The 27,500-nt window shown below is 45.2% G+C and overlaps 1 protein-coding gene across 1 annotated transcript in view; it reads right to left on the bottom strand.

Annotated features, from left to right (window-relative positions):
* LOC121555392 (serine/threonine-protein kinase DCLK1-like) overlaps positions 1-27,500 on the bottom strand; it is a 160,802-nt gene that overhangs the window by 78,147 nt on the left and 55,155 nt on the right. The window contains exon 4 of the mRNA XM_045213052.1: positions 22,093-22,192. Within this exon, the coding sequence (XP_045068987.1) occupies positions 22,093-22,192 (100 nt within the window). The remainder of the gene's footprint in view (positions 1-22,092; positions 22,193-27,500) is intronic.

Below are 27,500 nucleotides of genomic sequence, written 5' to 3'. Positions count from 1 at the left end.
AGGACATTCAACAAGCACAGCACTTACTTAAATGACTGATGATTGGCTGAGAGAAATTGATGATAAAAAGATTGTGGGAGCTGTTTTGTTAGACTTCAGTGCGGCTTTTGACATTATCAATCATTGTCTGCTGCTGGAAAAACGTATGTGTTATGGCTTTACACCCCCTGCTATATTGTGGATAAAGAGTTACCTGTTTAACAGAACACAGAGGGTGTTCTTTAATTGGAAGCCTCTCCAACATTATCCAGGTAGAGTAAAGCCAGTGTGTCTATGTATGCGGATGACTCAACACTATACACGTCAGCTACTACAGCGACTGAAATAACTGCAACACTTAACAAAGAGCTGCAGTTAGTTTCAGAATGGGTGGCAAGGAATAAGTTAGTCCTAAATATTTCAAAAACTAAAAGCATTGTATTTGGGACAAATTATTCACTAAACCCTGAACCTCAACTAAATCTTGTAATGAATATTGTGGAAATTGAGCAAGTTGAGGAGACTAAACTGCTTGGAGTAACCCTGGATTGTAAACTGTCATGGTCAAAACATATTGATACAACAGTAGCTAGGATGGGGAGAAGTCTGTCCATAATAAAGCGCTGTTCTGCCTTCTTAACAGCACTATCAACAAGGCAGGTCCTACAGGCCCTAGTTTTGTCGCACCTGGACTACTGTTCAGTCGTGTGGTCAGGTGCCACAAAGAGGGACTTAGGAAAATTGCAGTTGGCTCAGAACAGGGCAGCACGGCTGGCCCTTGGATGTACACAGAGAGTTAACATTAATGACATGCATGTCGATCTCTCATGGCTCAAAGTGGAGGAGAGATTGACTTCATCACTACTTGTTTTTGAAAGAAGTGTTGACATGCTGAATGTCTGTTTAAACTACTATCACACAGCTCGGACAACCATGCATACCCCACAAGACATGCCACCAGAGGTCTCTTCACAGTCCCCAAGTCCATAACAGACTATGGGAGGCGCACAGTACTACATAGAGCCATGACTACATGGAACTCTATTCCACATCAGGTAACTGATGCGTAATACACCTTATGGAACAACGGGGACACACACAAAGGTACAGACACATGCAAACGCACACAAACACTAGCACTCAACACAAACAGTACCAGTCAAAAGTTTGGACGCACCTACTCATTCAAGGGTGTTTCTTTTATTTTTACTATTTTCTACATTGTAGAATAATAGTGAAGACACCAAAACTATGAAATAACACATATGGAATCATGTAGTAACCAAAAAAAGTGTTAAACAAATCAAAAAATATTTTATATTTGAGATTATTCAAATAGCTACCCTTTGCCTTGATGACAGCTTTACACACTCTTGGCATTCTCTCAACCAGCTTCACCTAGAATGCTTTTCCAACAGTCTTGAAGGAGTTCCCACATACTGTATGCTGAGCACTTGTTGGCTGCTTTTCCTTCAGTCTGCGGTTCAATCATAGTGCTTGATGGTTTTTGCGACTGCACTTGAAGAAACTTTCAAAGTTCTTGACATTTTCCGGATTGACTGACCTTCATGGCTTTAATAAATGATGGACTGTTGTTTCTCTTTGCTTATACCACTAGACTATACATGTTACTGCCCACCACTAGACTATACATGTTACTGCCCACCACTAGACTATACATGTTACTGCCCACCACTAGACTATACATGTTACTGCCCACCACTAGACTATACATGTTACTGCCCACCACTAGACTATACATGTTACTGCCCACCACTAGGCTATACATGTTACTGCCCACCACTAGGCTATACATGTTACTGCCCACCACTAGACTATACATGTTACTGCCCACCACTAGACTATACATGTTACTGCCCACCACTAGACTATACATGTTACTGCCCACCACTAGACTATACATGTTACTGCCCACCACTAGACTATACATGTTACTGCCCACCACTAGACTATACATGTTACTGCCCACCACTAGACTATACATGTTACTCAAATGTAAACTTGCCTACTTGCTACGTCTCGACCGAAATTGTTTACTTGGGCCCAGAGTTTTTTCTGATCTTGTAGTAACTAACCTAACCAACTCCGACACTAACTGTGGCGTATGACGTAGTAATAAATCAGCTGTAAAAAAAAAAAAAGTTTTATACGGGCTATGATATTGGCTATGATATTGGCTATGATATGGGCTATGATATTGGCTATGATATGGGCTATGATATGGGCTATGATATGGGCTATGATATTGGCTATGATATGGGCTATGATATTGGCTATGATATTGGCTATGGTATTGGCTATGATATTGGCTATGATATTGGCTATGATGGGACCAGATACATGTATACGGGCTATGGTATTGGCTATGATATTGGCTATGATACGGGCTATGATATTGGCTATGATATGGGCTATGATATTGGCTATGATATTGGCTATGATATTGGCTATGATATTGGCTATGATATTGGCTATGATGGGACCAGATACATGTATACGGGCTATGGTATTGGCTATGATATTGGCTATGATACGGGCTATGATATTGGCTATGATATTGGCTATGATATTGGCTATGGTATTGGCTATGATATTGGCTATGATATTGGCTATGATATTGGCTATGATATTGGCTATGATATTGGCTATGATATTGGCTATGATGGGACCAGATACATGTATACGGGCTATGATATTGGCTATGATATTGGCTATGATATGGGCTATGATATTGGCTATGATATTGGCTATGATATTGGCTATGATGGGACCAGATACATGTATACGGGCTATGATATTGGCTATGATATTGGCTATGATATTGGCTATGATATTGGCTATGATATTGGCTATGATATTGGCTATGATGGGACCAGATAAATGTTCTAATCAGGTCATATGACTTTTAAAAAAAACTCCTGGAAAAACTCCTGGCCCTAAGGAGGATGAAAATGTGAAAACCATTAAATAGACAACAACTGCGTTTGGACAATAAAATGAACAGGGCTGAGCACGCTGTATGCAGGGTTGCATTGTATTTTAAAATATTCTCATACAGTATGTCATCACTATTGTGTTGATTGATTAATTCCAGTCAATACTTAATTAAAATTATTAATTAAATATTGATTAAAAGGCCTAGGTAGGCTAGTCACCCAAAGATTGAATATAAACCGAATTTGATCACATTCACATTTTTGCAGAACACAAATAAGGCCAAATAAGCACCTAGTCCTTACTAACAAAGGAAATAGAAGGTCTAACAGAACAGATAAATAGCAATAAAAACTGTACCAATGAGGCTCAGAATAGGTTAGAAGAAAAACAAAAATAAATGGAGGAACTTATTCAAGAAAGATGAAGTGTAATATATTATAAAAAATAAAGCAAACTGGATGGAATACGGGGAAAAATGCAACTAATTCTTTTTTAATCTTCAGCATAGAAATGCTACCAAAAATGATTTACTGAAACTGGTTACAAATGACGGAGTCACCCATGATTCACCAAATTATATTTTGAAAGAGGAAGCAAAGTACTTCAAGCATATGTTTTCGTTTCAGTCTCCTCCATCTCCTCTAACCGAAGTTAATTGTATGGAAAAAAAATTATATTGATAATGTAAAATTAACAGCCATACAGAAAGAGTAATGTGACACTCAAGAAGAAGGTCTGATTTCATTATTACTGAAACAGAATACAAGTGGGAAATATAAAGATCCAGTTCATTTTAAAAAATTAGAGACCCCTTACACTTCAGTGTTGTGATGCAAAAATTCTAGCAAAATGTATAGCGCATAGAATTAAAAAGGTATTGTTGGACATTATTCATTCTAATCAGACAGGATTTTTACATGGATGATACATTGGAGATAATATAAGGCAAGTACTGGAAACAATAGAACACTATGAAAAATCAGGGAAACCAGGCCTGCTATTCATAGCTGACTTTGAAAAGGCTTTTGATAAAGTGCAACTGGAGTTTATATATAAATGCCTGGAGCATTTCCATTTTGGAGAATCTTTTATAAAATGGGTTAATATCATGTATAGTTACCATAGGTGTAAAAGAATAAATAATGTATATTTCTCCAAAAGTTTTAAACTGTCAAGAGGAGTGAAACAAGGTTGTCCACTATCGGCATATCTATTTATTATGGCCATCGAAATGTTAGCTATTAAAATCCGATCCAACAATAATATCAAGGGATTAGAAATCCAGGGCTTAAAAACAAAGGTGTCATTGTACGCTGATGATTCATGTTTTCTTTTAAATCCACAACTTGGATCCCTCCACAGTCTCATAGAGGATCTAGATAATTTTTATAACCTCTCTGGATTACAACCAAATTATGATAAGTGTACTATATTACATATTGGATCACAAAAAATTACAAGTTTTACATTACTGTGTAGTTTACCAATAAAATGGTCTGATGGTGATGTGGATATACTCGGTATATACATCCCGAAAGAAAGAAATGATCTCACTCCAATACATTTTTATAGAAAGTTAGCAAAAATAGATAAGATCTTGCTACCTTGGAAAGGTAAATACCTGTCTATTTGTGGACAAATCACCCTGATTAACTATTTAGTAATATCCCAGTTTACCTATTTGCTTATGGTCTTGCCTACACCTAGCGAACAGTTTTTTTAATTATATGAGAAACAAATATTCCATTTTATTTGGAACGGCAAGCCAGACAAAATTAAATGGGCCTATTTATATAATGAAAATGAATTCAGAGGGCATATATTATTAAATATTAAAGCATTAGACCTCTCACTAAAGGCTTCAGTCATACAAAGTTATACTTAAATCCGAACTAGTTCTCTAGCAAATTAGTAAGAATGTCTCAGCCTATGTTCAAGAATGGCCTTTTCCCCTTTATTCAGATTACAACCTCTCACCTTCAGTTATTTGAAAAGGAAATATTCTCCCAGATATCACTATTTTTAAAACAAGCCATAGAAAGTTGGTCGCAATTTCAATTTAATCCACCAGAAAGGACAGAACAAATCATGCAACAAATATTGTGGTTAAACTCAAATATACTAATTGATAAAAAAACATTATCTTTTGAAAAAATGTTTTAAAAAGGCATAATCTTCGTAAATGATCTCTTAGGTAGGACTGGTGGAGTTATGTCACACATGCAGCTAACAAAAACATATGGAAATGTATGCTTTACCAAAAACTACAACCAAGTAATTGCAGCATTACTGCAAAAATGGAAGAGGAAAGTGGAAGGGGGAAAAAGTAAGGAACTTGTCTGTCGGCCCTGCATTAAAGACCATAATTGTTTAAAGAAAATGTTGATAAATAAAAAAGTATACCAGTTTCATTTAAGGACCAAAAATTGACAGCCGTGCCATATAGATTGCAAAATAGTTGGGAAGAGATTTTTGACATACCGATTCCATGGCACATGGTTTATGAATTGATATGCAAAACGACGCCGGATTCAAAACTTAGAATGTTTCAATTAAAATTATTATACAAAATTTTTGCAACCAATAGAATGTTATTTGTATGGGGGATACAACCTTCCCAGCTCTGCAGATTTTGCTGCGAAGAGACAGAATCATTAGATCAATTGTTTTGGAACAGTCCATATGTAGCTTGATTTTGGCCACAGGTCCAGGAATTACATTTACATTTTAGTCATTTAGCAGACGCTCTTATCCAGAGCGACTTACAGTTAGTGAGTGCATACATTTTTCATACTGGCCCCCCGTGGCTGAAGAATTGCAATATTTACCTGGAGCTAACGCTGCAGATAGCATTACTGGGTGATCTGAAAAGTCATAGTCAATCGATCAATAATATAATAATACTTTTAGCAAAAATGTTTATTTTCAATTTAGAATCTGTAGAAACAATGAGAATAGAAAGGTTGTGAAATATCACAGCACAGTTGAACCACATATTGCAAATAGAAATCCAATATGGATGGTGTTAAGAGATAGATGGGAGGGGTTGAATGGAGCTGAAGGTTGGGACTAATAACAACTAATAACAACAAGATAACTAATGTAAAACATACTGTGTCCGTAAAACGTATATAGGTTATAGGTTAAGAACTTTTGTGAAAGAGCACAGTTTGGGGGATATGGCATTTAGAAGCAAACCGGATGGACAGGTGTAAAAACAAACAAAATAGAACTATTGTAAAATTGACTGTGTCCATAAAATGTATATAGTATGTATAAGCTGGAAGTAGAGGCCTAAGCGTTGTTGTTCACTAGTTTACTCAAATTAGGGGAGGGGTGGTAGGGTTAGAAAGTAATAAAGGATTTTTATTTTTATTTTTAAAGGATATGTATATACTGTATATGTACTGTATGTACAGTGGGGAGAACAAGTATTTGATACACTGCCTATTTTGCAGGATTTCCTACTTACAAAGTATGTAAAATCCAGAAAATCACATTGTATGATTTTTAAGTAATTAATTTGCATTTTATTGCATGACATAAGTATTTGATACATCAGAAAAGCAGAACTTAATATTTGGTACAGAAACCTTTGATTGCAATTACAGAGATCATACGTTTCCTGTAGGTCTTGACCAGGTTTGCACACACTGCAGCAGGGATTTTGGCCCACTCCTCCATACAGACCTTCTCCAGATCCTTCAGGTTTCGGGGGCTGTCGCTGGGCAATACGGACTTTCAGCTCCCTCCAAAGATTTTCTATTGGGTTCAGGTCTGGAGACTGGCTAGGCCACTCCAGGACCTTGAGATGCTTCTTACGGAGCCACTCCTTAGTTGCCCTGGCTGTGTGTTTCGGTCGTTGTCATGCTGGAAGACCCAGCCACGACCCATCTTCAATGCTCTTACTGAGGGAAGGAGGTTGTTGGCCAAGATCTCGCGATACATGGCCCCATCCATCCTCCCCTCAATACGGTGCAGTCGTCCTGTCCCCTTTGCAGAAAAGCATCCCCAAATAATGATGTTCCCACCTCCATGCTTCACGGTTGGGATGGTGTTCTTGGGGTTGTACTCATCCTTCTTCTTCCTCGAAACACGGCGAGTGGAGTTTAGACCAAAAAGCTCTATTTTTGTCTCATCAGACCACATGACCTTCTCCCATTCCTCCTCTGGATCATCCAGATAGTCATTGGCAAACTTCAGATGGGCCTGGACATGCGCTGGCTTGAGCAGGGGGACGTTGTGTGCGCTGCAGGATTTTAATCCATGATGGCGTAGTGTGTTACTAATGGTTTTCTTTGAGACTGTGGTCCCAGCTCTCTTCAGGTCATTGACCAGGTCCTGTCGTGTAGTTCTGGGCTGATCCCTCACCTTCCTCATGATCATTGATGCCCCACAGGGTGAGATCTTGCATGGAGCCCCAGACCGAGGGTGATTGACCGTCATCTTGAACTTCTTCAATTTTCTAATAATTGCGCCAACAGTTGTTGCCTTCTCACCAAGCTGCTTGCCTATTGTCCTGTAGCCCATCCCAGCCTTGTGCAGGTCTACAATTTAATCCCTGATGTCCTTACACAGCTTTCTGGTCTTGACCATTGTGGAGAGGTTGGAGTCTGTTTGATTGAGTGTGTGGACAGGTGTCTTTTATACAGGGAACGAGTTCAAACAGGTGCAGCTAATACAGGTAATGAGTGGAGAACAGGAGAGCTTCTTAAAGAAAAACTAACAGGTCTGTGAGAGCTGGAATTCTTACTGGTTGGTAGGTGATCAAATACTTATGTCATGCAATAAAATGCAAATTAATTACTTAAAAATCATACAATGTGATTTTCTGGATTTTTGTTTTAGATTCCGTTTCTCACAGTTGAAGTGTACCTATGATAAAAATGACAGACCTCTACATGCTTTGTAAGTAGGAAAACCTGCAAAATCGGTAGTGTATCAAATACTTGTTCTCCCCACTGTATATGTATTTATATGTGTATGTATATATGTGTATGTTTGTATATGTACAGTCGTGGTCAAACGTTTTGAGAATGACACAAATACTAATTTTCACAAAGTCTGCTGCCTCAGTTTTGATGATGGCAATTTGCATATACTCCAGAATGTCATGAAGAGTGATCAGATGAATTGCAATTAATTGCAAAGTCCCTCTTTGCCATGAAAATGAACTTAATCCAAAAAAAAACATTTCCACTGCATTTCAACCCTGCCACAAAAGGACCAGCTGACATCATGTCAGTGATTCTCTCGTTAACACAGGTGAGTGTTGACGAGGACAAGGCTGGGAATCACTCTGTCATGCTGATTGAGTTAGAATAACAGACTGGAAGCTTTAAAAGGAAGGTGGTGCTTGAAATCATTGTTCTTCCTCTGTTAACTATGGTTACCTGCAAGGAAACACGTGCCGTCATCATTGCTTTGCACAAAAAGGGCTTCAGGGCGCCCAAGAAAGTACAGCAAGCGCCAGGACGTCTCCTAAAGTTGATTCAGCTGCGGGATCGGGGCACCACCAGTGCAGAGCTTGCTCAGGAATGGCAGCAGGCAGGTGTGAGTGCATCTGCACACACAGTGAGGCGAAGACTTTTGGAGGATGGCCTGGTGTCAAGAAGGGCAGCAAAGAAGCCACTTCTCTCCAGGAAAAACATCAGGGACAGACCGATATTCTGCAAAAGGTACAGGGATTGGACTGCTGAGGACTGGGGTAAAGTCATTTTCTCTGATGAATCCACTTTCCGATTGTTTGGGGCATCCGGAAAATATCTTGTCCGGAGAAGACAAGGTGAGTCCTACCATCAGTCCTGTGTCATGCCAACAGTAAAGCATCCTGAGACCATTCATGTGAGGGGTTGCTTCTCAGCCAAGGGAGTGGGCACACTCACATTTTTGCCTAAGAACACAGCCATGAATAAAGAATTGTACCAACACATCCTCCGAGAGCAACTTCTCCCAACCATCCAAGAACAGTTTGGTGATGACCAATGCCTTTTCCAGCATGATGGAGCACCTTGCCATAAGGCAAAAGTGATAACTAAGTGGCTCGGGGAACAAAACATCAACATTTTGGGTCCATGGCCAGGAAACTCCCCAGACCCTTAATCCAATTGAGAACTTGTGGTCGATCCTCAAGAGGCGGATGGACAAACAAAAACCCACAAATTCAGACAAACTCCAAGCATTGATTATGCAAGAATGGGCTGCCATAAGTCAGGATGTGGCCCAGAAGTTAATTGACAGCATGCCAGGGGTGGATTGCAGAGGTCTTGAAAAAGAAGGGTCAACACTGCAAATATTGAGTCTTTGCATAAACTTAATGTAATTGTCAATAAAAGCCTTTGACACTTGTGGAATGCTTGTAATTATACTTCAGTATACCATAGTAAAATCTGACAAAAATATCTCATAACACTGAAGCAGCGAAATTTGTGAAGACCAATACTTGTGTCATTCTCAAAACTTTTGACCACGACTGTATATGTATACACTACCAGTCAAAAGTTTGGACACACCTACTCATTCCAGGGTTTTTCTTTATTTTTACTATTTTCTACATTGTAGAATAATAGTGAAGACATCAAAACTATGAAATAACACATATGGAATCATGTATTAACCAAAAAAGTGTCACACAAATCAAAATATCTTTAATATTTGAGATTCTTCAAAGTAGCCACCCTTTGCCTTGATGACAGCTTTGCACACTCTTGGCATTCTCTCAACCAGCTTCACGAGGTAGTCACCTGGAATGCATTTCAATTAACAGGTGTGCCTTGTTAAAAGTTAATTTGTGGAATTTCTTTCCTTCTTAATGCGTTTGAGCCAATCACTTGTGTTGTGACAAGGTAGGGGTGTTATTCAGAAGATAGCCCTATTTGGTAAAATATCAAGTCCATATTATGGCAAGAACAGCTCAAATAAGCAAAGAGAAACAACAGTCCATCATTACTTTAAGACATGAAGGTCAGTCAATCCGGACAATTTCAAGTGCAGTTGCAAAGACCATCAAGCGTTATGATGAAACTGGCTGTCATGAGGACCGCCACAGGAAAGGAAGACCCAGAGTTACCTCTGCTGCAGAGGATAAGTTCATTAGAGTTAACTGCACCTCAGATTGCAGCCCAAATAAATGCTTCACAGAGCTCAAGTAACAGACACATCTCAACATCAACTGTTCAGAGGAGACTGTGTGAATCAGGCCTTCATGGTCGAGCTGCTGCAAAGAAACCACTACTAAAGGACACCAATAATAAGAAGAGACTTGCTTGGGCCAAGAAACACAAGCAATGGACATTAGACCGGTGGAAATCTGTCCTTTGGTCTGATGAGTCCAAATTTTCGATTTTTGGTTCCAACCGGCGTGTCTTTGTGAGATGCAGAGTACGTGAACGGAATTCAGCAGGTGAACTTGTCGCATTAAATTCACTTTTACACACGTTTTCAGTCACAATGAGCTTTTACTACATTTAATAATTTACATGATATTGACACAAATGAAGCCTGGTTTGTAGCCTACTGTACTTTATATTGGTATGAGAGGGTTAATCGTACATTTCTGATAGGACCTTGAGAACGGTGTGTGTATGTGTGTCTGTGTCACGGTTTCGGCCGAGGCAGCTCCTCCTCCTTGTTCGGGCGGGTTTCGCCGGTCGTCGTCTCCGGAGTACTAGCTGCCACCGCTCCATGTTTCCTGTTTTGATTAGTTTTGTCTGTTAGCCACACCTGTCTTGTGTTATGTCTCATTAAGCACCCTATTTAGTTTCCTTGTTGTTAGTGTAGTGTTGTGTGTAATTGTTTTGTGTCAGGTGTTTATGCGTGTCCCGTGTTTAGGCACGCCATTTGCTAATTAGCTTCCTCCTCGGTTGAGGAGAGTTTTGCGCCCTGTGTTGTGCGCTCGTGTTTGGACGCCTGTGTGCGTCTTTTGGCCTCTGGCTGTTTTTGGATTATTTTGCACTCTCCAGTAAAGCCTTGTTGGACTGTCTCTCTGCTTCTGCGCCTGATTCCACACCACACCATTTCTAACATCGTGACAGAATTACACACCAAGATATGGAATCAGCAGGAGCACACGTCGACAGCGTGGAGGAACGTCTCCTGGGACAAGAGCACCGCATCCATCGGATCGGGCACGCTTTGGAGGGCGTCATGGACACCCTTCGGCGATGGGAGACCAGCGGTGTTCCCACAGCCCCACCTGTCGCTCCTTCACCACCAGACAACCAGCCCACCCCTCTACCGGAACCCAGTGGAATTCGGCTCTCGCTCCCGAGGGCGTACGACGGCTCCGCTGCCGGGTGTCAGGGGTTCCTTTTGCAAGTGGAGCTCTACCTGGCCACCATACACCCGCGCCCTCGGGATACGAGAGCGTTTCCGCCCTCATCTCCTGTCTCACCGGCAAGGCGTTGGAGTGGGCCAACGCCGAATGGAGGGGGAATAGACTCCGCCACAGTCACCTATGCGGAGTTCTCCCGTCGTTTCCGTGCGGTCTTTGACCATCCACCAGAGGGAAGAGCGGCGGGGAACGTCTATTCCACCTCCGACAGGGGATGAGGAGCGTACAAGAGTTTGCGCTGGAGTTCGGACTCTAGCGGCTGATGCGGGGTGGAATGAGAAGGCCCTCATAGACCACTTTAGGTGTAGCCTTAGGGAGGACGTCCGCAGGGGAGTTAGCTTGTAGGGGCGCTACATTAACGTTCGACCAGCTTGTGGACATGGCTATTCGTCTGGACAACCTACTCACGACTCGCGGACGTCCCAGATGGGGGCCTCCCATTCCACCCTCCAGCGCCTCCGAGCAGAGTCCGATGGAGCTTGGAGGGCTGGCGCTAGAGGAGACGAGGTAGGAACCCGAGGGGGCAGTCTCCTGCACCAGGTGTGGCCGCGGAGGGCACACCGCGGCTAGGTGCTGGGGAGGGTCCTCTGAGGAGGGAGATGGCAGGCCATACAGTGGGGGAGTTCTCCCAGGTGAGTAGGCGCCCTACTTACCCAGAGCTTTCTGTCGTCCACTTTACATTACCTGTTTGTTTTCCACAGGTTGCACCTCGTTCCCAGCATAAGGCGCTAGTCGATTCAGGCGCAGCTGGGAATTTTATAGATCGTAAATTCTGTGTTAAGTTAGGGATTCCCCTCCTTCCAGTCGATAAGCCTTTCCCCGTACATGCCTTAGATAGTCGTCCGTTAGGATCTGGGTGGATTGGGGAGCTCACAGCGCCACTTAGGATGATGACGCAGGGGGTCATGAGGAGATGATTCAACTCTATCTGATTGACTCTCCTGCGTATCCGGTGGTACTGGGGCTTCCCTGGTTGACTACCCATGATCCTACTATTTCGTGGCGAGAGAAGGCTCTTAAAGGGTGGTCTGCTCAGTGTGAGGGGTTATGTCTGGGTGTTTCCGTAGGGGCGACCTCGGTGGAAAGTCCGAACCAGATGTCAGCACTGCACATTCCTCCTGAGTATGAGGATTTGGCACTCGTGTTTAGTAAAACCCGAGCGGCCCGTTTGCCACCTCATAGACAGGGGGATTGTGCGATAGACCTCAGACAGGAGCCGCGCTTCCCGCGGGAGCCATGTGTATCCTTTGTCACAGGAGGAGAAAAGGGCAATGGAAACTTACATTGCCGAGTCTCTGAAACAGGGATACATACGGACCTCTACTTCTCCCGCGTCCTCGAGCTTCTTTTTTTGTGAAGAAGAAGGATGGAGGTCTGCGTCCGTGTATTGACTACCGCGGTCTCAATCAGGTGACTGTTAAATATAGTTATCCACTTCCGCTGATTGGGACTATGACGGAGTCATTGCACGGGGCACGGTTCTTCACAAAATTGGACCTCAGGAGCGCATATAATTTGGTGCGCATTAGGGAGGGCGATGAGTGGAAGACAGCATTTAGTACTACCTCCGGCCATTACGAGTATCTCGTCATGCCATATGGGTTAATGAATGCTCCATCAGTCTTCCAATCGTTTGTAGATGAAATTTTCCGGGACATGCAGGCGCAGGGAGTGGTGGTGTACATCGATGATATTCTGGTGTACAGCCCTACTCGGGCCGAGCATGTAGCCCTGGTGCGCAGGGTATTGAGGAGACTGTTGGAGCATGACCTGTATGTCAAGGCTGAGAAATGTCTGTTCTTCCAGGAGTCAGTTTCCTTTTTGGGTTACCAGTTGTCTGCGTCAGGGGTGAGAATGGAGGTGGACCGAGTGTCCGCCGTGCGTAATTGGCAAACCCCAACGACGGTTAAGGAGGTGCAGCGGTTTTTGGGTTTTGCGAATTACTACCGGAGGTTTATCCGGGGTTTTGGACAGGTGGCAGCTCCCATTACGTCTCTTCTGAAGGGGGGTCCGGTGCGCTTGCAGTGGTCGGCTGAGGCGGACAGGGCTTTTGGGAGACTGAAGGACCTGTTTACCTCGGCTCCGGTGTTGGCGCACCCGGATCCCACTTTACCTTTCCAAGGTTGAGGTGGACGCGTCTGAGGCCGGTATTGGGGGCCGTTCTATCTCAACGCTCGGGTACACCACCTAAGCTCCGCCCCTGTGCGTTTTATTCTAAGAAGCTCAGTCCGGCGGAGCGGGAATTATGACGTGGGGGACAGGAGCTGTTAGCCGTAGGTACAGGCCCTAAAGGTGTGGAGGCATTGGCTTGAGGGGGCTCAGCACCCTTTTTCTCATTCTGACCGATCACCGTAACCTAGAATACATTCGGGCAGCTAGGAGACTGAATCCTCGCCAGGCTCGATGGACTATGTTTCTCGCCCGGTTTGTGTTTAAGATCACTTACATCCCTGGGTCCCAGAACGGGAAGGCAGATGCTCTGTCCCGCCGGTATGACGCGGAGGAGAGGTGCGTGGAGTCCATTCCCATACTACCGGAGTCTTGTCTGGTGGCACCGGTGGTGTGGGAGGTCGATGCGGAGATCGAGGGCGTTGCGTACCGACCCTAGTCCTCCACAGTGTCCGGTGGGTCGGACGTACGTCCCCGCTCGAGGTCCGGGGATCGGTTGATTTATTGGGCTCACACGTCTCCCTCCTCTGGACATCCGGGTATTGGTCGGACAGTGCACTGCCTTAGTACGAAGTACTGGTGGCCAACGTTAGCCAGGGATGTGAGGGTTTATGTCTCCTCCTGCTCAGTGTGTGCCCAGTGTAAGGCACCCAGACACTTGCCCAGGGGTAAATTACAGCCCCTGCCCGTTCCACGACGACCCTGGTCTCACCTATCGGTGGATTTTGTTACCGATCTTCCCTCCTCACGGGGAATACCACCATCCTGGTCGTTGTGGATCGGTTCTCTAAGGCCTGTCGTCTCCTTCCCATGCCGGGTCTTCCTACTGCCCTACAGACCGCTGAGGCTCTATTCACTCACGTCTTCCGGCATTACGGGGTACCCGAGGATATAGTGTCCGATCGAGGCCCTCAGTTTACCTCCAGAGTCTGGAGAGCATTTATGGAACGTTTGGGGGTCTCGGTGAGCCTTACCTCGGGTTACCACCCGGAAAGTAATGGGCAGGTCGAAAGAGTTAACCAGGATGTGGGTAGGTTTCTGAGGTCATATTGTCAGGGCCGGCCGGAGGAGTGGGCGAGATATGTGCCCTGGGCCGAGATGGCACAGAACTCTCTCCGCCACTCCTCCACTAGACTAACCCCTTTTCAGTGTGTATTAGGGTACCAGCCGGTTCTGGCACCGTGGCATGAGAGCCAGATCGAGGCCCCCGCTGTGGATGAGTGGGTAAGGCGCTCGGAGGAGACGTGGAACGCTGCTCACGTCCATCTGCAGCGTGCCATCGTCGACAGAAGACGAAGCGCCGACCTACACCGCAGTGAGGGGCCAGTGTACGCACCTGGAGATCGAGTCTGGCTCTCAACCAGAAACCTACCCCTCCGCCTGCCCTGCCGGAAGCTGGGTCAGCGGTTTGTGGGGCCTTTTAAAGTCCTGAGGAGATTGAATGAGGTGTGTTACAGGTTAGAACTACCTGTTGATTACAAGAATATTAACCCCTCATTCCATGTGTCTCTCCTCAGGCCGGTGGTAGCTGGTCCACTCCAGGACTTCGAGATTGAGGAGACTCCCTCCGCCCCGTTGGAGATCGAGGGGCTCCGGCGTACACTGTTCGGACCATCCTGGATTCGAGACGCCGGATGGGGGGTCTCCAATATCTCGTGGACTGGGAGGGGTACGGATCCGGAGGAGCGGTGCTGGGTGCCGAGGAGGGACATTCTGGATCCGTCCCCTGATGACCGAATTCCATCGTGGTCATCCTCGCGCCCTGCTCCGCGTCCTCCTGGGCGTCCCCGAGGCCGGAGCGGCGCGGCTGGAGCCGCGCGTCAAGGGGGGTACTGTCACGGTTTTCGGCCGAGGCAGCTCCTCCCTCCTTGTTCGGGGCGAGTTTCGCCGGTCGTCGTCTCCGGAGTACTAGCTGCCACTGCTCCATGTTTCCTGTTTTGATTAGTTTTGTCTGTTAGCCACACCTGTCTTGTGTTATGTCTCATTAAGCACCCTATTTAGTTTCCTTGTTGTTAGTGTAGTGTTGTGTGTAATTGTTTTGTGTCAGGTGTTTATGCGTGTCCCGTGTTTAGGCACGCCATTTGCTAATTAGCTTCCTCCTCGGTTGAGGAGAGTTTTGCGCCCTGTGTTGTGCGCTCGTGTTTGGACGCCTGTGTGCGTCTTTTGGCCTCTGGCTGTTTTTGGATTATTTTGCACTCTCCAGTAAAGCCTTGTTGGACTGTCTCTCTGCTTCTGCGCCTGATTCCACACCACACCATTTCTAACATCGTGACAGTCTGATTGAGTTATTGACATTTAGACTGTGTTAAAGTGATGACGGCGTGTCAGAGAGGAGGTGCTGATTAGGGAGATGGTAAAGGTGGAAGACCAGGGGAGGAGGTGCTAATTAGGGAGATGGTAAAGGTGGAAGACCAGGGGATGAGGTGCTGATTAGGGAGATGGTAAAGGTGGAAGACCAGGGGAGGAGGTGCTGATTAGGGAGATGGTAAATGTGGAAGACCAGGGGATGAGGTGCTGATTAGGGAGATGGTAAAGGTGGAATGAAATGTAATTAAATATTTTTTGAGGGGGGGAATGAACGCAATATAGTTTAAAATGACTAAAACCAAATCGAACCTGTGTAGAAATTATAATGGACCTACATTCAGTTTCTTGACTGTGTCCAGCTCACCGAAATGAAAGATAGACAATCAGTGAGCATCGAAACTTCAAAAAAAGTATGGAAAGAGGACAATTTTTGCGAGAAAATATAACATATTTTCAGTGCAGCCCTCCGGACCTTGTTGAAGACCGAATGCGGCCCATGGGGCAAAATGATATTGACACCCCTGCCGTAGACCTTTACAAAGAGTCTCAGGCATCACCAGCCACCAATCTCCTCAAAATGGAGGACAGTATGGCTTTGACTTCAACCATCAGACCCTCCATTACGGCTCAAATAGACTCACATTCTCAGTCTCAACTGTCACCAGTCACCCATTGTGACTCAGTGTTCCCTGAAAGAAGTTCCCCCGCCCCGTCGCCTGCCATCTTGGCTCTGAGACACTGGCCGTGGGCACACCTCATCTGTCCTAGTCTGTTCCAGTCGCCCCTTCATTAGGCCAGATTACTATAACAGACTGCACGTGACTCTGACTGACCCGCATGAGGAGACAACTCACTCTCTGACTAGCATAGACCCTCCTCTCGAATAATACCATCCATCCTTCTCTCACTCTATCCATCTGCCCATCTCTGTCACCTGTTCTTCTCACCCTGTCTTTCATTCCTTCTACCCTCCTCCTTTCTATGTTCTGTCCATCGATCAGTCCGTCTATAGTTCCCCTCTATCAGTCTGTCTATAGTTCCCCTCTATCAGTCTGTCTATAGTTCCCCTCTATCAGTCTGTCTATAGTTCCCCTCTATCAGTCTGTCTATAGTTCCCCTCTATCAGTCTGTCTATAGTTCCCCTCTATCGTCCTTCTCTGTCATCGTCATCTCATCATCATGTTTTTCGTCATCTTGTTCTGGAGGAAGCTAGCTGGCATAGCTAGAAAGTCATAACATTGGATTTTAAACCAATACCTTAACTACACTGCTAACCCTAATGCCAAACCCTACCTTTAAATTAAGATCAAAAATTAAAATGAAATAAAACAAAACATGCATTTTTACAATATAGCCAATTTTGACTTTGCAGTTAGCCTATCTAATGGGAAATCGCTCATTTCTGCTTCCAGGACAAGACTCATGACAATAAATGTAAATCAATCTCTCTCTCTCTCTCTCTCTCTCTCTCTCTCTCTCTCTCTCTCTCTCTCTCTCTCTCTCTCTCTCTCTCTCTCTCTCTCTCTCTCTCTCTCTCTCTCTCTCTCTCTCTCGTTACTTAGGAGCCTGAGGAGACAGGGGAATAAAACTATGGGAGATGTGTGAAGGATGGACGGAGGTGAGACGCGAGAGACTGGTGGGACAGATATGCTACCCTCCAGTCCCTCGACTTCTTGGCGCTGACGGAAACATGGATTACCACTGAAAACACTGCTACTCCTACTGCTCTCTCCTCGTCTGATCATGTGTTCTAGCATACCCCGAGAGCATCTGGTCAGCGGGGCGGTGGCACAGGAATCCTCATCTCTCCCAAGTGAACATTCTCTCTTTCTCCCCTGACCCATCTGTCTATCTCCTCATTTGAATTCCATGCTGTCACAGTCACTAGCCCATTCAAGCTTAACATCCTTGTCATTTATCGCCCTCCAGGTTCCCTTGGAGAGTTCATCAATGAGCTTGACGCCTTGATAAGTTCCTTTCGATCCCTCTGATGTCAACAACTACAGACCAGTATCCCTTCTTTTTTTTCTCTCCAAATCTCTTGAGCGTGCCATCTTTAGCCAACTCTCTTGCTATCTCTCTCAGAATGACCTTCTTGATCCAAACCAGTCAGGTTTCGAGACTGCTCTTCTCTGTGTCACGGAGGCTCTCCGCACTGCTAAAGCTAACTCTCTCTCCTCTGCTCTTGTCCTTCTAGACCTGTCTGCTGCCTTTGATACTGTGAACCATCAGATCCTCCTCTCCACCCTCTCTGAGTTGGGCATCTCCGCGCGGCTCACTCTTGGATTACGTCCCTACCTGACCGGTCGCTCCTACCAAGTGGCGTGGTGAGAATCTGTCTCCGCACCACGTGCTCTCACCACTGGTGTCCCCCAGGAGCTCAGTTCTAGGCCCTCTCCTATTCTCGCTATACACCAAGTCACTTGGCTCTGTCATATCCTCACATGGCCTCTCCTATCATTGCTACACAGACGACACACAACTAATCTTCTCCTTTCCCCCTTCTGATAACCAGGTGGCGAATCGCATCTCTGCATGTCTGGCAGACATATCAGTATGGATGACGGATCACCACCTCAAGCTGAACCCTGGCAAGACGGAGCTGCTCTTCTTCCCGGGGAAGGACTGCCCATTCCATGATCTCGCCATCACGGTTGACAACTCCGTTGTGTCCTCCTCCCAGAGTGCGAAGAGCCTTGGCGTGACCCTGGACAACACCCTGTCGTTCTCCGCTAACATCAAGGCGGTGACCCGATCCTGTAGGTTCATGCTATACAACATTCGGAGAGTACGACCCTGCCTTACACAGGAAGCGGCACAGGTCCTAATCCAGGCACTTGTCATCTCCCGTCTGGATTACTGCAACTCGCTGTTGGCTGGGCTCCCTGCCTGTGCCATTAAACCCCTACAACTCATCCAGAATGCCGCAGCCCGTCTGGTGTTCAACCTTCCCAAGTTCTCTCATGTCACCCTGCTCCTCCGCACACTCCACTGGCTTCCAGTTGAAGCTCGCATCTGCTACAAGACCATGGTGCTTGCCTACGGAGCTGTGAGAGGAATGGCACCTCCGTACCTTCAGGCTCTGATCAGTCCCTACACCCAAACGAGGGCATTGCGTTCATCCACCTCTGGCCTGCTGGCCCCCCTACCTCTGTGGAAGCACAGTTCCCGCTCAGCCCAGTCAAAACTGTTCGCTGCTCTGGCACCCCAATGGTGGAACAAGCTCCCTCACGACGCCAGGACAGCGGAGTCACTCACCACCTTCCGGAGACACTTGAAACCCCACCTCTTTAAGGAATACCTGGGATAGGATAAAGTAATCCTTCTACCCCCCCTTACCCCACAAAAAAAAGAAAAAAAAGAAGAAAAAAAATATATATATATATACACATTGTAAAGTGGTTATCCCACTGGCTATAAGGTGAATGTACCAATTTGTAAGTCGCTCTGGATAAGAGCGTCTGCTAAATGATGTAAATGTAAATGTAAATGTACAATAGGACAGTTTGGGAGCTACAGAATCTCTGAATTCAGTCTAATATAACTTTAAATAACTCTGAACAGGAGATACAGAGGGAGTTACACTCTACGCAGTACAATAACAATGACACAGACACACACACACAGACACACAGACACACAGACACACACACAGACACACAGACACACACACACACACACAGACACACAGACACACAGACACACACACACACACACAGACACACACACACACACACAGACACACAGACACACAGACACACAGACACACACACACACAGACACACAGACACACAGACACACACACACACACACACACACAGACACACAGACACACACACAGAAACACAGGGAGCGGAGAGAAGTGAAGTGAAGTGGCAGTCAGGCTTTTGTCCCGACTCCCACACACTACGAGATGGATCAGGAGGGGATGCCAGCTAGTGTCACATCAGAACATTTCCCCACAGAGAGAGAGAGAGAGAGAGAGAGAGAGAGAGAGAGAGAGAGAGAGAGAGAGAGAGAGAGAGAGAGAGAGAGAGAGAGAGAGAGAGAGGTAGAGAGAGAGAGAGAGAGAGAGAGAGAGAGGGTGAGAGAGAGAGAGGGAGGTGGGGAGAGGGGGGGGAGGGAGAGAGAGTGTGGGGGACAGAGAGAAAGAGAGAGAGGGGGGAGGAGGGAGGGTAATGGACAGAGAGGGAAGGGAAAAGAGTGAAAGAGATATAAATCAAAGAGTGAGAGGGAGGAGAGAGATGAAAAAAGCAGATGGGTGTAAGAAAGGGAGAGGAGATGGAGAGATGGAGAGATGGAGAGATGAGGAGATGGAGAGATGAGAGATGGAGAGATGGAGAGATGAGGAGATGAGGATATGAGGAGATGAGGAGATGGAGAGATGAGGAGATGGAGAGATGAGGAGATGAGGAGATGAGGAGATGGAGAGATGGAGAGATGAGGAGATGGAGAGATGGAGAGATGAGGAGATGGAGAGATGGAGAGATGAGGAGATGGCGAGATGAGATGGAGAGATGGAGAGATGGAGAGATGGAGAGATGAGGAGATGAGGAGATGAGGAGATGGAGAGATGGAGAGATGGAAGTATGAGGAGATGGAGAGATGGAGAGATGAGGAGATGGAGAGATGGAGAGATGGAGAGATGAGGAGTTGGAAAGATGGAGAGATGAGGAGATGGAGAGATGGAGAGATGTGGAGATGAGGATATGAGGAGATGGAGAGATGATGGGCCCCGTGTAGGGGGAAGAGGGAAGAGGGGGAGGGAGAGGGAAGAGGGGGGAGGGAAGAGGGAAGAGGGGAGGGGGAAGAGGGAAGAGGGGAGAGAGGGAAGAGGGGGGGGAAGGAAGAGGGGAAAGAGGGAAGAGGGAAGAGGGGAGGGAAGAGGGAGAGGGGGAGGGAGAGGGGAGGGGGAAGAGGGAGGGGGGAAGGAAGAGGGGGGGAAAGAGGGAAGAGGGAAGGGGGGAGGGGAAGGGAAGGGAAGAGAGGGGAGGGGGGGGGGAGCGAAGAGGGGGGGAGGGATATTGCTGTTTGCTTTTTGAAAAAGGATGAGAAGGATTAAGAGATGCTAGAAGGAGGATGTGAACCAGAACAAGGAGCTCCTCTCTCTCTCTCCTAGTAACGGGCCGAATGTTCCCTCCCCTTCCAAAATTAGAAAGATGCTAACACCTGCCAAATAACCAGTAACGAAAAACCCAAACACCGTAGCTACTGCTACTCAGGCATCCCATTCTATTTCCAACAGATTCTACGGTACCAGTTACGTTTATGTACACTATAAAAAAATATTGTGTTAGTTCCACTTTTAAAAATGTAGGCAACTATTCGCATCAGACTTTTGAGTATTTAAACATGATGTATTTTTACGTATAATACACTTAACTTTTAGTGCTTCACAAACACTAATATATTAAGTCCAGCATAGATCATTAGATCTACTTAATTGATTGTGTCTTCGTGTTAAACATGGCTTTAGGGATTTCATCGCTTGACATTTTTATCCACTTCAGCAGGAATTGTTGAGAGCAGTGCTCATTCCACTAACTAACAGGAGGTACAAGCTTTGTAGCTTGATGTATTCGCCTCCGCAAAGTCGTGGCACGTGTGAACTTACTAATAGTGAGAATGGGTGGTTTCATCATTGAATGTCAAATTAGACGACGGTTTTGATATCCGATAGCATAGCAAACTGTTTGATACTAATATAGAAATGTGCTTTTTGTTCTTCAAATATGCATAGAATATTGTGTAAAAGTATCGTAAAGTAAAAAAAAAAAGATCAATTACCCACAATCCTCTGAAAACAGAGCCACATGGCAAGTTGTTGGAAGAACTTAAAATTCTTAAAATGAACAGAAATATTTGGAAAATGTAGTAAGTTAAACACAATGTTCCTTGTAGTTGTTTTTACACACAAATACTTGGTTATATTATTATATTAAGCATTTATCTTATGTTGATAAAAAAATTTTAAAGGTTGTTTGAACAAGTGAAGTAGAGTAATGTACTAATTATATTCAAGTAAAGATCACAACTACATTTTGTTATGTCAAAATAATTGTATTTCCAAGTATAATTTACTAACCACCTAAGTCCTTTTTTACAGTGTAGATCTGTCCAGGAGAGACTTACCACAGAGACAGACACAGACTGGGTTGATAAGAGAAGGCTGGCTAACAGAGAGACAGAGACAGAGACAGAGACAGGACACACACACACACACACACGACACAGACACACACACACACACACACACACACACACACACACACACACACACACACACACACACACACACACACACACAGACACACACACACACACACACAGGAAGTAACGTATCTCACCACTCTCCTCCAGTTGGAAGTCGTCTTGGTAACGGTATTTCTCCGGTCCGCACGCCACGAAGATGTCCTCATCACCGAAGAAGTCCTGGAGACATGTCACCTGGCAGAACACACACAGAGACTGGAGGGTTAGAGATCATACACACACACACACACACACAGAGAGACACAGACACAGACACAGACACAGACACAGACACACACAAACACACACACACACACACACACACGCACAGACACACAGACACAGACACAGACACACACACACACACACACACACACACACACACACAGAGAGAGAGAGAGAGAGAGAGAGAGCTCAAAGACATTGCTCCTGCATTTTTAACAAAATATATAGATTTAGAGTTAGATAAAGTAGGATTTTTTGGCAGGGACATATACAGGATGCTACCCTCCACAACATAACCTTCATTCCAAACCAAAACTCCAAACCTACAACCTGATTTTGGACGGAATTACCTGGAAAGTTTTCTACTACCAAGGATTACTATTCTCAAACTATACAGCAAATGCTCTGGCAAACAAACAGAAACCTGAAAACACCATCCAACCTGGAGCTGAGTGAGTAATGTTTAATATGAAGCTATTTTTCACTTTCAAAAACCAACAAGAAAAATACATTACAATGATATATTTTATTTTATAAGGACTGAATGCTAAGGCTACCAAGCTTAAGCTTACTTGACCAAGAGATACAATTTCAATTAGCACTGACGTGTGAAGTGAGAGGTGTCAAAGCCCCTGAGGCCAACAATGGCAGGAGAGTCGTACAGTCTACCCCAACCAAATGGAGAGGCCTTAGAAGCACCCCCCCCCACTGTTCAGAGGTCATTAAAATACAGTACCCTCTGAATGTAAAAAACGACAAGACACGAAAAGAGTACAAATTGAAACTTCTTTTGGGGAAGCAGGAGACACTTTTTGCTGATTTGTATAAAAATGGGAACATAAGCAACCTTATCAATTGTCAATTGTCAAAGACTCCAGCCACCCTAGTCATAGACTGTTCTCTCTGCTACCGCACGGCAAGCGGTACCGGAGTGCCAAGTCTAGGTCCAAAAGACTTCTCAACAGCTTCTACCCACAAGCCATAAGACTCCTGAACAGCTAATCATGGCTACCCGGACTATTTGCACTGCCCCCCCACCCCATCCTTTTTACGCTGCTGCTACTCTGTTAAGTATTTATGCATAGTCACTTTAACTCTACCCACATGTACATATTACCTCAACTACCTCAACTAGCCGGTGCCCCCGCACATTGACTCTGCACCGTTACCCCCCTGTATATATAGCCTCCCTACTGTCACTTTATTTTACTTCTGCTCTTTGTTTTTCTCAACACTTTTTTTTTTTGTTGTTGTTTTATTCTTACTTTTTTTGTTTAAAATAAACGCACTGTTGGTTAAGGGCTGTAAGTAAGCATTTCACTGTAATGTCTGCACTTGTTGTATTCGGCGCATGTGACCAATAAAATTTGATTTGATTTGATTTGATTTATCTTCCACACAGACCATCCCCTGGCATGGCACAGTGCTATACTAGCACACTACCCCTCTGTTAAGAGGGGGGGTGTTAGCGACGGGTGGAAACTCAGGATACTGGACAACGAGGACTCTGAGTTGTCTAATATTAATCTCTATAAATCTGGAACCGTTTTGGTTCAAGGCAACACCAAACAGTTCCAGCTGGACTTTCACCTAATCAAAGAAATAGCTCAGCAGGAGAAGCTCTCCCTTGAGAAAGATACCCCTACCCCGAAGCGGGTCAGACCAGACCTCTTCATTAAATAACCCCACAGAGCAACCCCAAGCAGAAAGTCAACTTCCCAGCACAGAGTACTACTCCCTCATTGAAATGAAGGATAAATTCACCCAGCTGGAGGTAAGGCAGGTGGAGCTGGAACAGCAGGTGAACACACTCCAGTCAGCACAGACCCAGACAACAGTCCAGCACAACAACACCCCCCTTAACTAGACCTGGAGAGCTGCAGGTAGAGAGAGACATGTCTGCACTCTGGACTGTGGTGAGACAACATCAACAGGAGAAAGAGCAGGAGCAGGAGAAGAACAGAGCACTAGAGGAGAGGATCAGAGTGCTGGAGGAGAAGGTGAGAACGATGACGGGTGACATAGAACAACCCATTAGAGAGCTGGCCACCCCCGCAGAGAAGCCAGCAGAACAGCCCACCTCAGATCCTGGCCAAAGTCTCGACACCGCAGCAGAACAGTACACCCTAGACCCTGACCATAGCCTCGACATCACACACAGACAAACAAATGAAGAACCCCAAGCCCTGGGGATCCCAACCCCTCTGAGCAACCCCCAGTCAGACACCCTGATAGCCCTCATGACGACCCCCCCACACCTACTGAGGACATACACAAGCCACAGATTGTACTCCTTATGGACTCAAACGGGAAATACATACAAGAAAATAAACTTTTTCCTAAACACACAGTGTCTAAACTCTGGTGTCCAAACACCCAGCGTGCCCTAGACCTTCTGTCTGAGGACCGACTAGGATCACCCAGCCACATAATAATACACACAGGCACAAACGACCTGAGAGCATAGCAGGAAAGGGTGGCCACAGCACTCAAGGGAGTGATAGAAAAAGCTTCTTCTACTTTCCCCAACGCACAAGTGGTTATCTCAACCCTGTTACCACGAAAATACTTCCACACTGCTACCATACAGCGGGTAAACGCAAGTATTTCCCATGACTGTGCATCAAAACCAAATGTCTTCCTTGCCCACCACTCCACCCTGGACGTGAACAGCCTTTACGACCAGGTCCACCTATACAAGGCAGCAGTGCCCACCTTCGCCCGGACCCTAAAGGATATCGCCCTCAACCGCAGACACAACACCTCACACAGGAGCAACAGATCAACAGACACCCCGCCCAGACCAGCGAGACACCCTCCCAGACCTGCGGGACCCCCCAGGACCTACACATAGAGGACCCCCACAGAGAGGACCTACATCCAGACCACAGCACCATCAACCACATCTACACCCCCCACCCCCACCAATTAACTCCCCCCCAAGTCAACCATGCCCACACCCCATTTAGGCCCCCCCCAGATCAGACCTATGCCCCTCCTACCCACCCCAAGCCCCCCACTCCCACAAAGAGGGCCTCAACATGAAAGTCACACGTACGCCCAGGCCGTGAGCAGGCAAACAGGCCCAACACCCACTCTTACACTAGCCCAAGCCAATGGCATGTACCAGATGCTCAGCAGGCTCTGCTCACAATTACTGGCCTGAGGCCAAACCACACAACCAACAACATTAGACACTTTATGGAACACAAAGCCTTCACTATTTCATCCTGGAATATCTAAGGCCTGAGGTCATCTGCCTTTGGCCTAAAGAGCAGGAATCTGGACTTCACCAAAGAAATCGGAAATACAGACATTGTCATCCTACAAGAAACATGGTATAGAGGAGACGGACCCACTGGTTGCCCTCTAGGTTACAGAGAGCTGGTAGTCCCATCCACCAAACTACCAGGTGTGAAACAGGGAAGGGACTCAGGGGGTATGCTAATTTGGTATAGAGCAGACCTAACTCACTCTATTAAATTAATCAAAACAGGAACATTTACATTTGGTTAGAAATTCAAAAGGAAATTATCTCAACTGAGAAAAATGTCCTCCTGTGTGCTACCTATATCCCCCCACTAGAATCCCCATTCTTTAATGAAGACAGTTTCTCCATCCTGGAGGGGGAAATCAATCATTTCCAGACCCAGGGACATGTACTAGTCTGTGGCGACCTAAATGCCAGAACTGGACAAGAACCTGACACCCTCAGCACACAGGGGGACAAACACCTACCTGGAGGTGACAGCATTCCCTCCCCCCATATGCCCCCTAGGCACAACTACGACAACATAACCAACAAAAACGGGTCACGACTCCTGCAGCTCTGTCGCACACTGGGTATGTACATAGTCAATGGTAGGCTTCGAGGGGACTCCTATGGTAGGTACACCTATAGCTCATCTCTTGGCAGTAGTACTGTAGACTACTTTATCACTGACCTCAACCCAGAGTCTCTCAGAGCATTCACAGTCAGCCCACTGACACCCCTATCAGACCACAGCAAAATCACAGTCTACTTGAACAGAGCAATACTCAATCATGAGGCATCAAAGCCAAAGGAACTGAATAATATTAAGAAATGCTATAGATGGAAGGAAAGTAGTGTTGAAACCTACCAAAAAACAATTAGGCAACAACAAATTCAATCCATTCTAGACAACTTCCTGGACAAAACGTTCCACTGTAATAGTGAAGGTGTAAACTTGGCAGTCGAAAACGTAAACAGTATATTTGACCTCTCAGCTTCCCTATCAAATCTAAAAATCTCTAACAGAAAACCAAAGAAAAGTAATAACAGTGATAAATGGTTTGATGAAGAATGCAAAAACCTAAGAAAGAAATTGAGAAACCTATCCAACCAAAAACATAGAGACCCAGAAAACCTGAGCCTACGCCTTCACTATGGTGAATCACTAAAACAATACAGAAATACACTACGGAAAAAGAAGGAACAGCATGTCAGAAATCAGCTCAATGTAATTGAAGAATCCATAGACTCTAACCACTTCTGGGAAAATTGGAAAACACTAAACAAACAACAACACGAAGAGCTATCTATCCAAAACGGAGATGTATGGGTAAACCACTTCTCAAATCTTTTTGGCCCTATAACAGAGAACAAACAGCAAAAAAAATATACATGATCAAATGCAAATCTTATAATCAACTATTAAAGACTACCAGAACCCACTGGATTCTCCAATTACATTGAATGAACTACAGGACAAAATACAAACCCTCCAACCCAAAAAGTCCTGTGGTGTTGATGGTATCCTCAATGAAATGATAAAATATACAGACCACAAATTTCAATTAGCTATACTTAAACTCTTTAACATCATCCTTAGCTCTGGCATCTTCCCCAATATTTGGAACCAAGGACTGATCACCCCAATCCACAAAAAGTGGAGACAAATTTGACCCCAATAACTACCGTGGGATATGCGTCAACAGCAACCTTGGGAAAATCCTCTGCATTATCATTAACAGCAGACTAGTTCATTTCCTCAGTGAAAACAATGTACTGAGCAAATGTCAAATTGGCTTTTACCAAATTACCGTACGACAGACCACGTATTCACCCTGCACACCCTAATTGACAAACAAACAAACCAAAACAAAGGCAAAGTCTTCTCATGCTTTGTTGATTTCAAAAAAGCTTTTGACTCAATTTGGCATGAGGGTCTGCTATACAAATTGATGGAAAGTGGGGTTGGGGGAAAAACATACGACATTATAAAATCCATGTACACAAACAACAAGTGTGCGGTTA

Source organism: Coregonus clupeaformis, unplaced genomic scaffold, assembly GCF_020615455.1.
Source record: "Coregonus clupeaformis isolate EN_2021a unplaced genomic scaffold, ASM2061545v1 scaf0076, whole genome shotgun sequence".
NCBI classification, from domain to species: Eukaryota; Metazoa; Chordata; class Actinopteri; order Salmoniformes; family Salmonidae; genus Coregonus; species Coregonus clupeaformis.
This window is presented reverse-complemented; position numbering and strand designations above follow the sequence as displayed.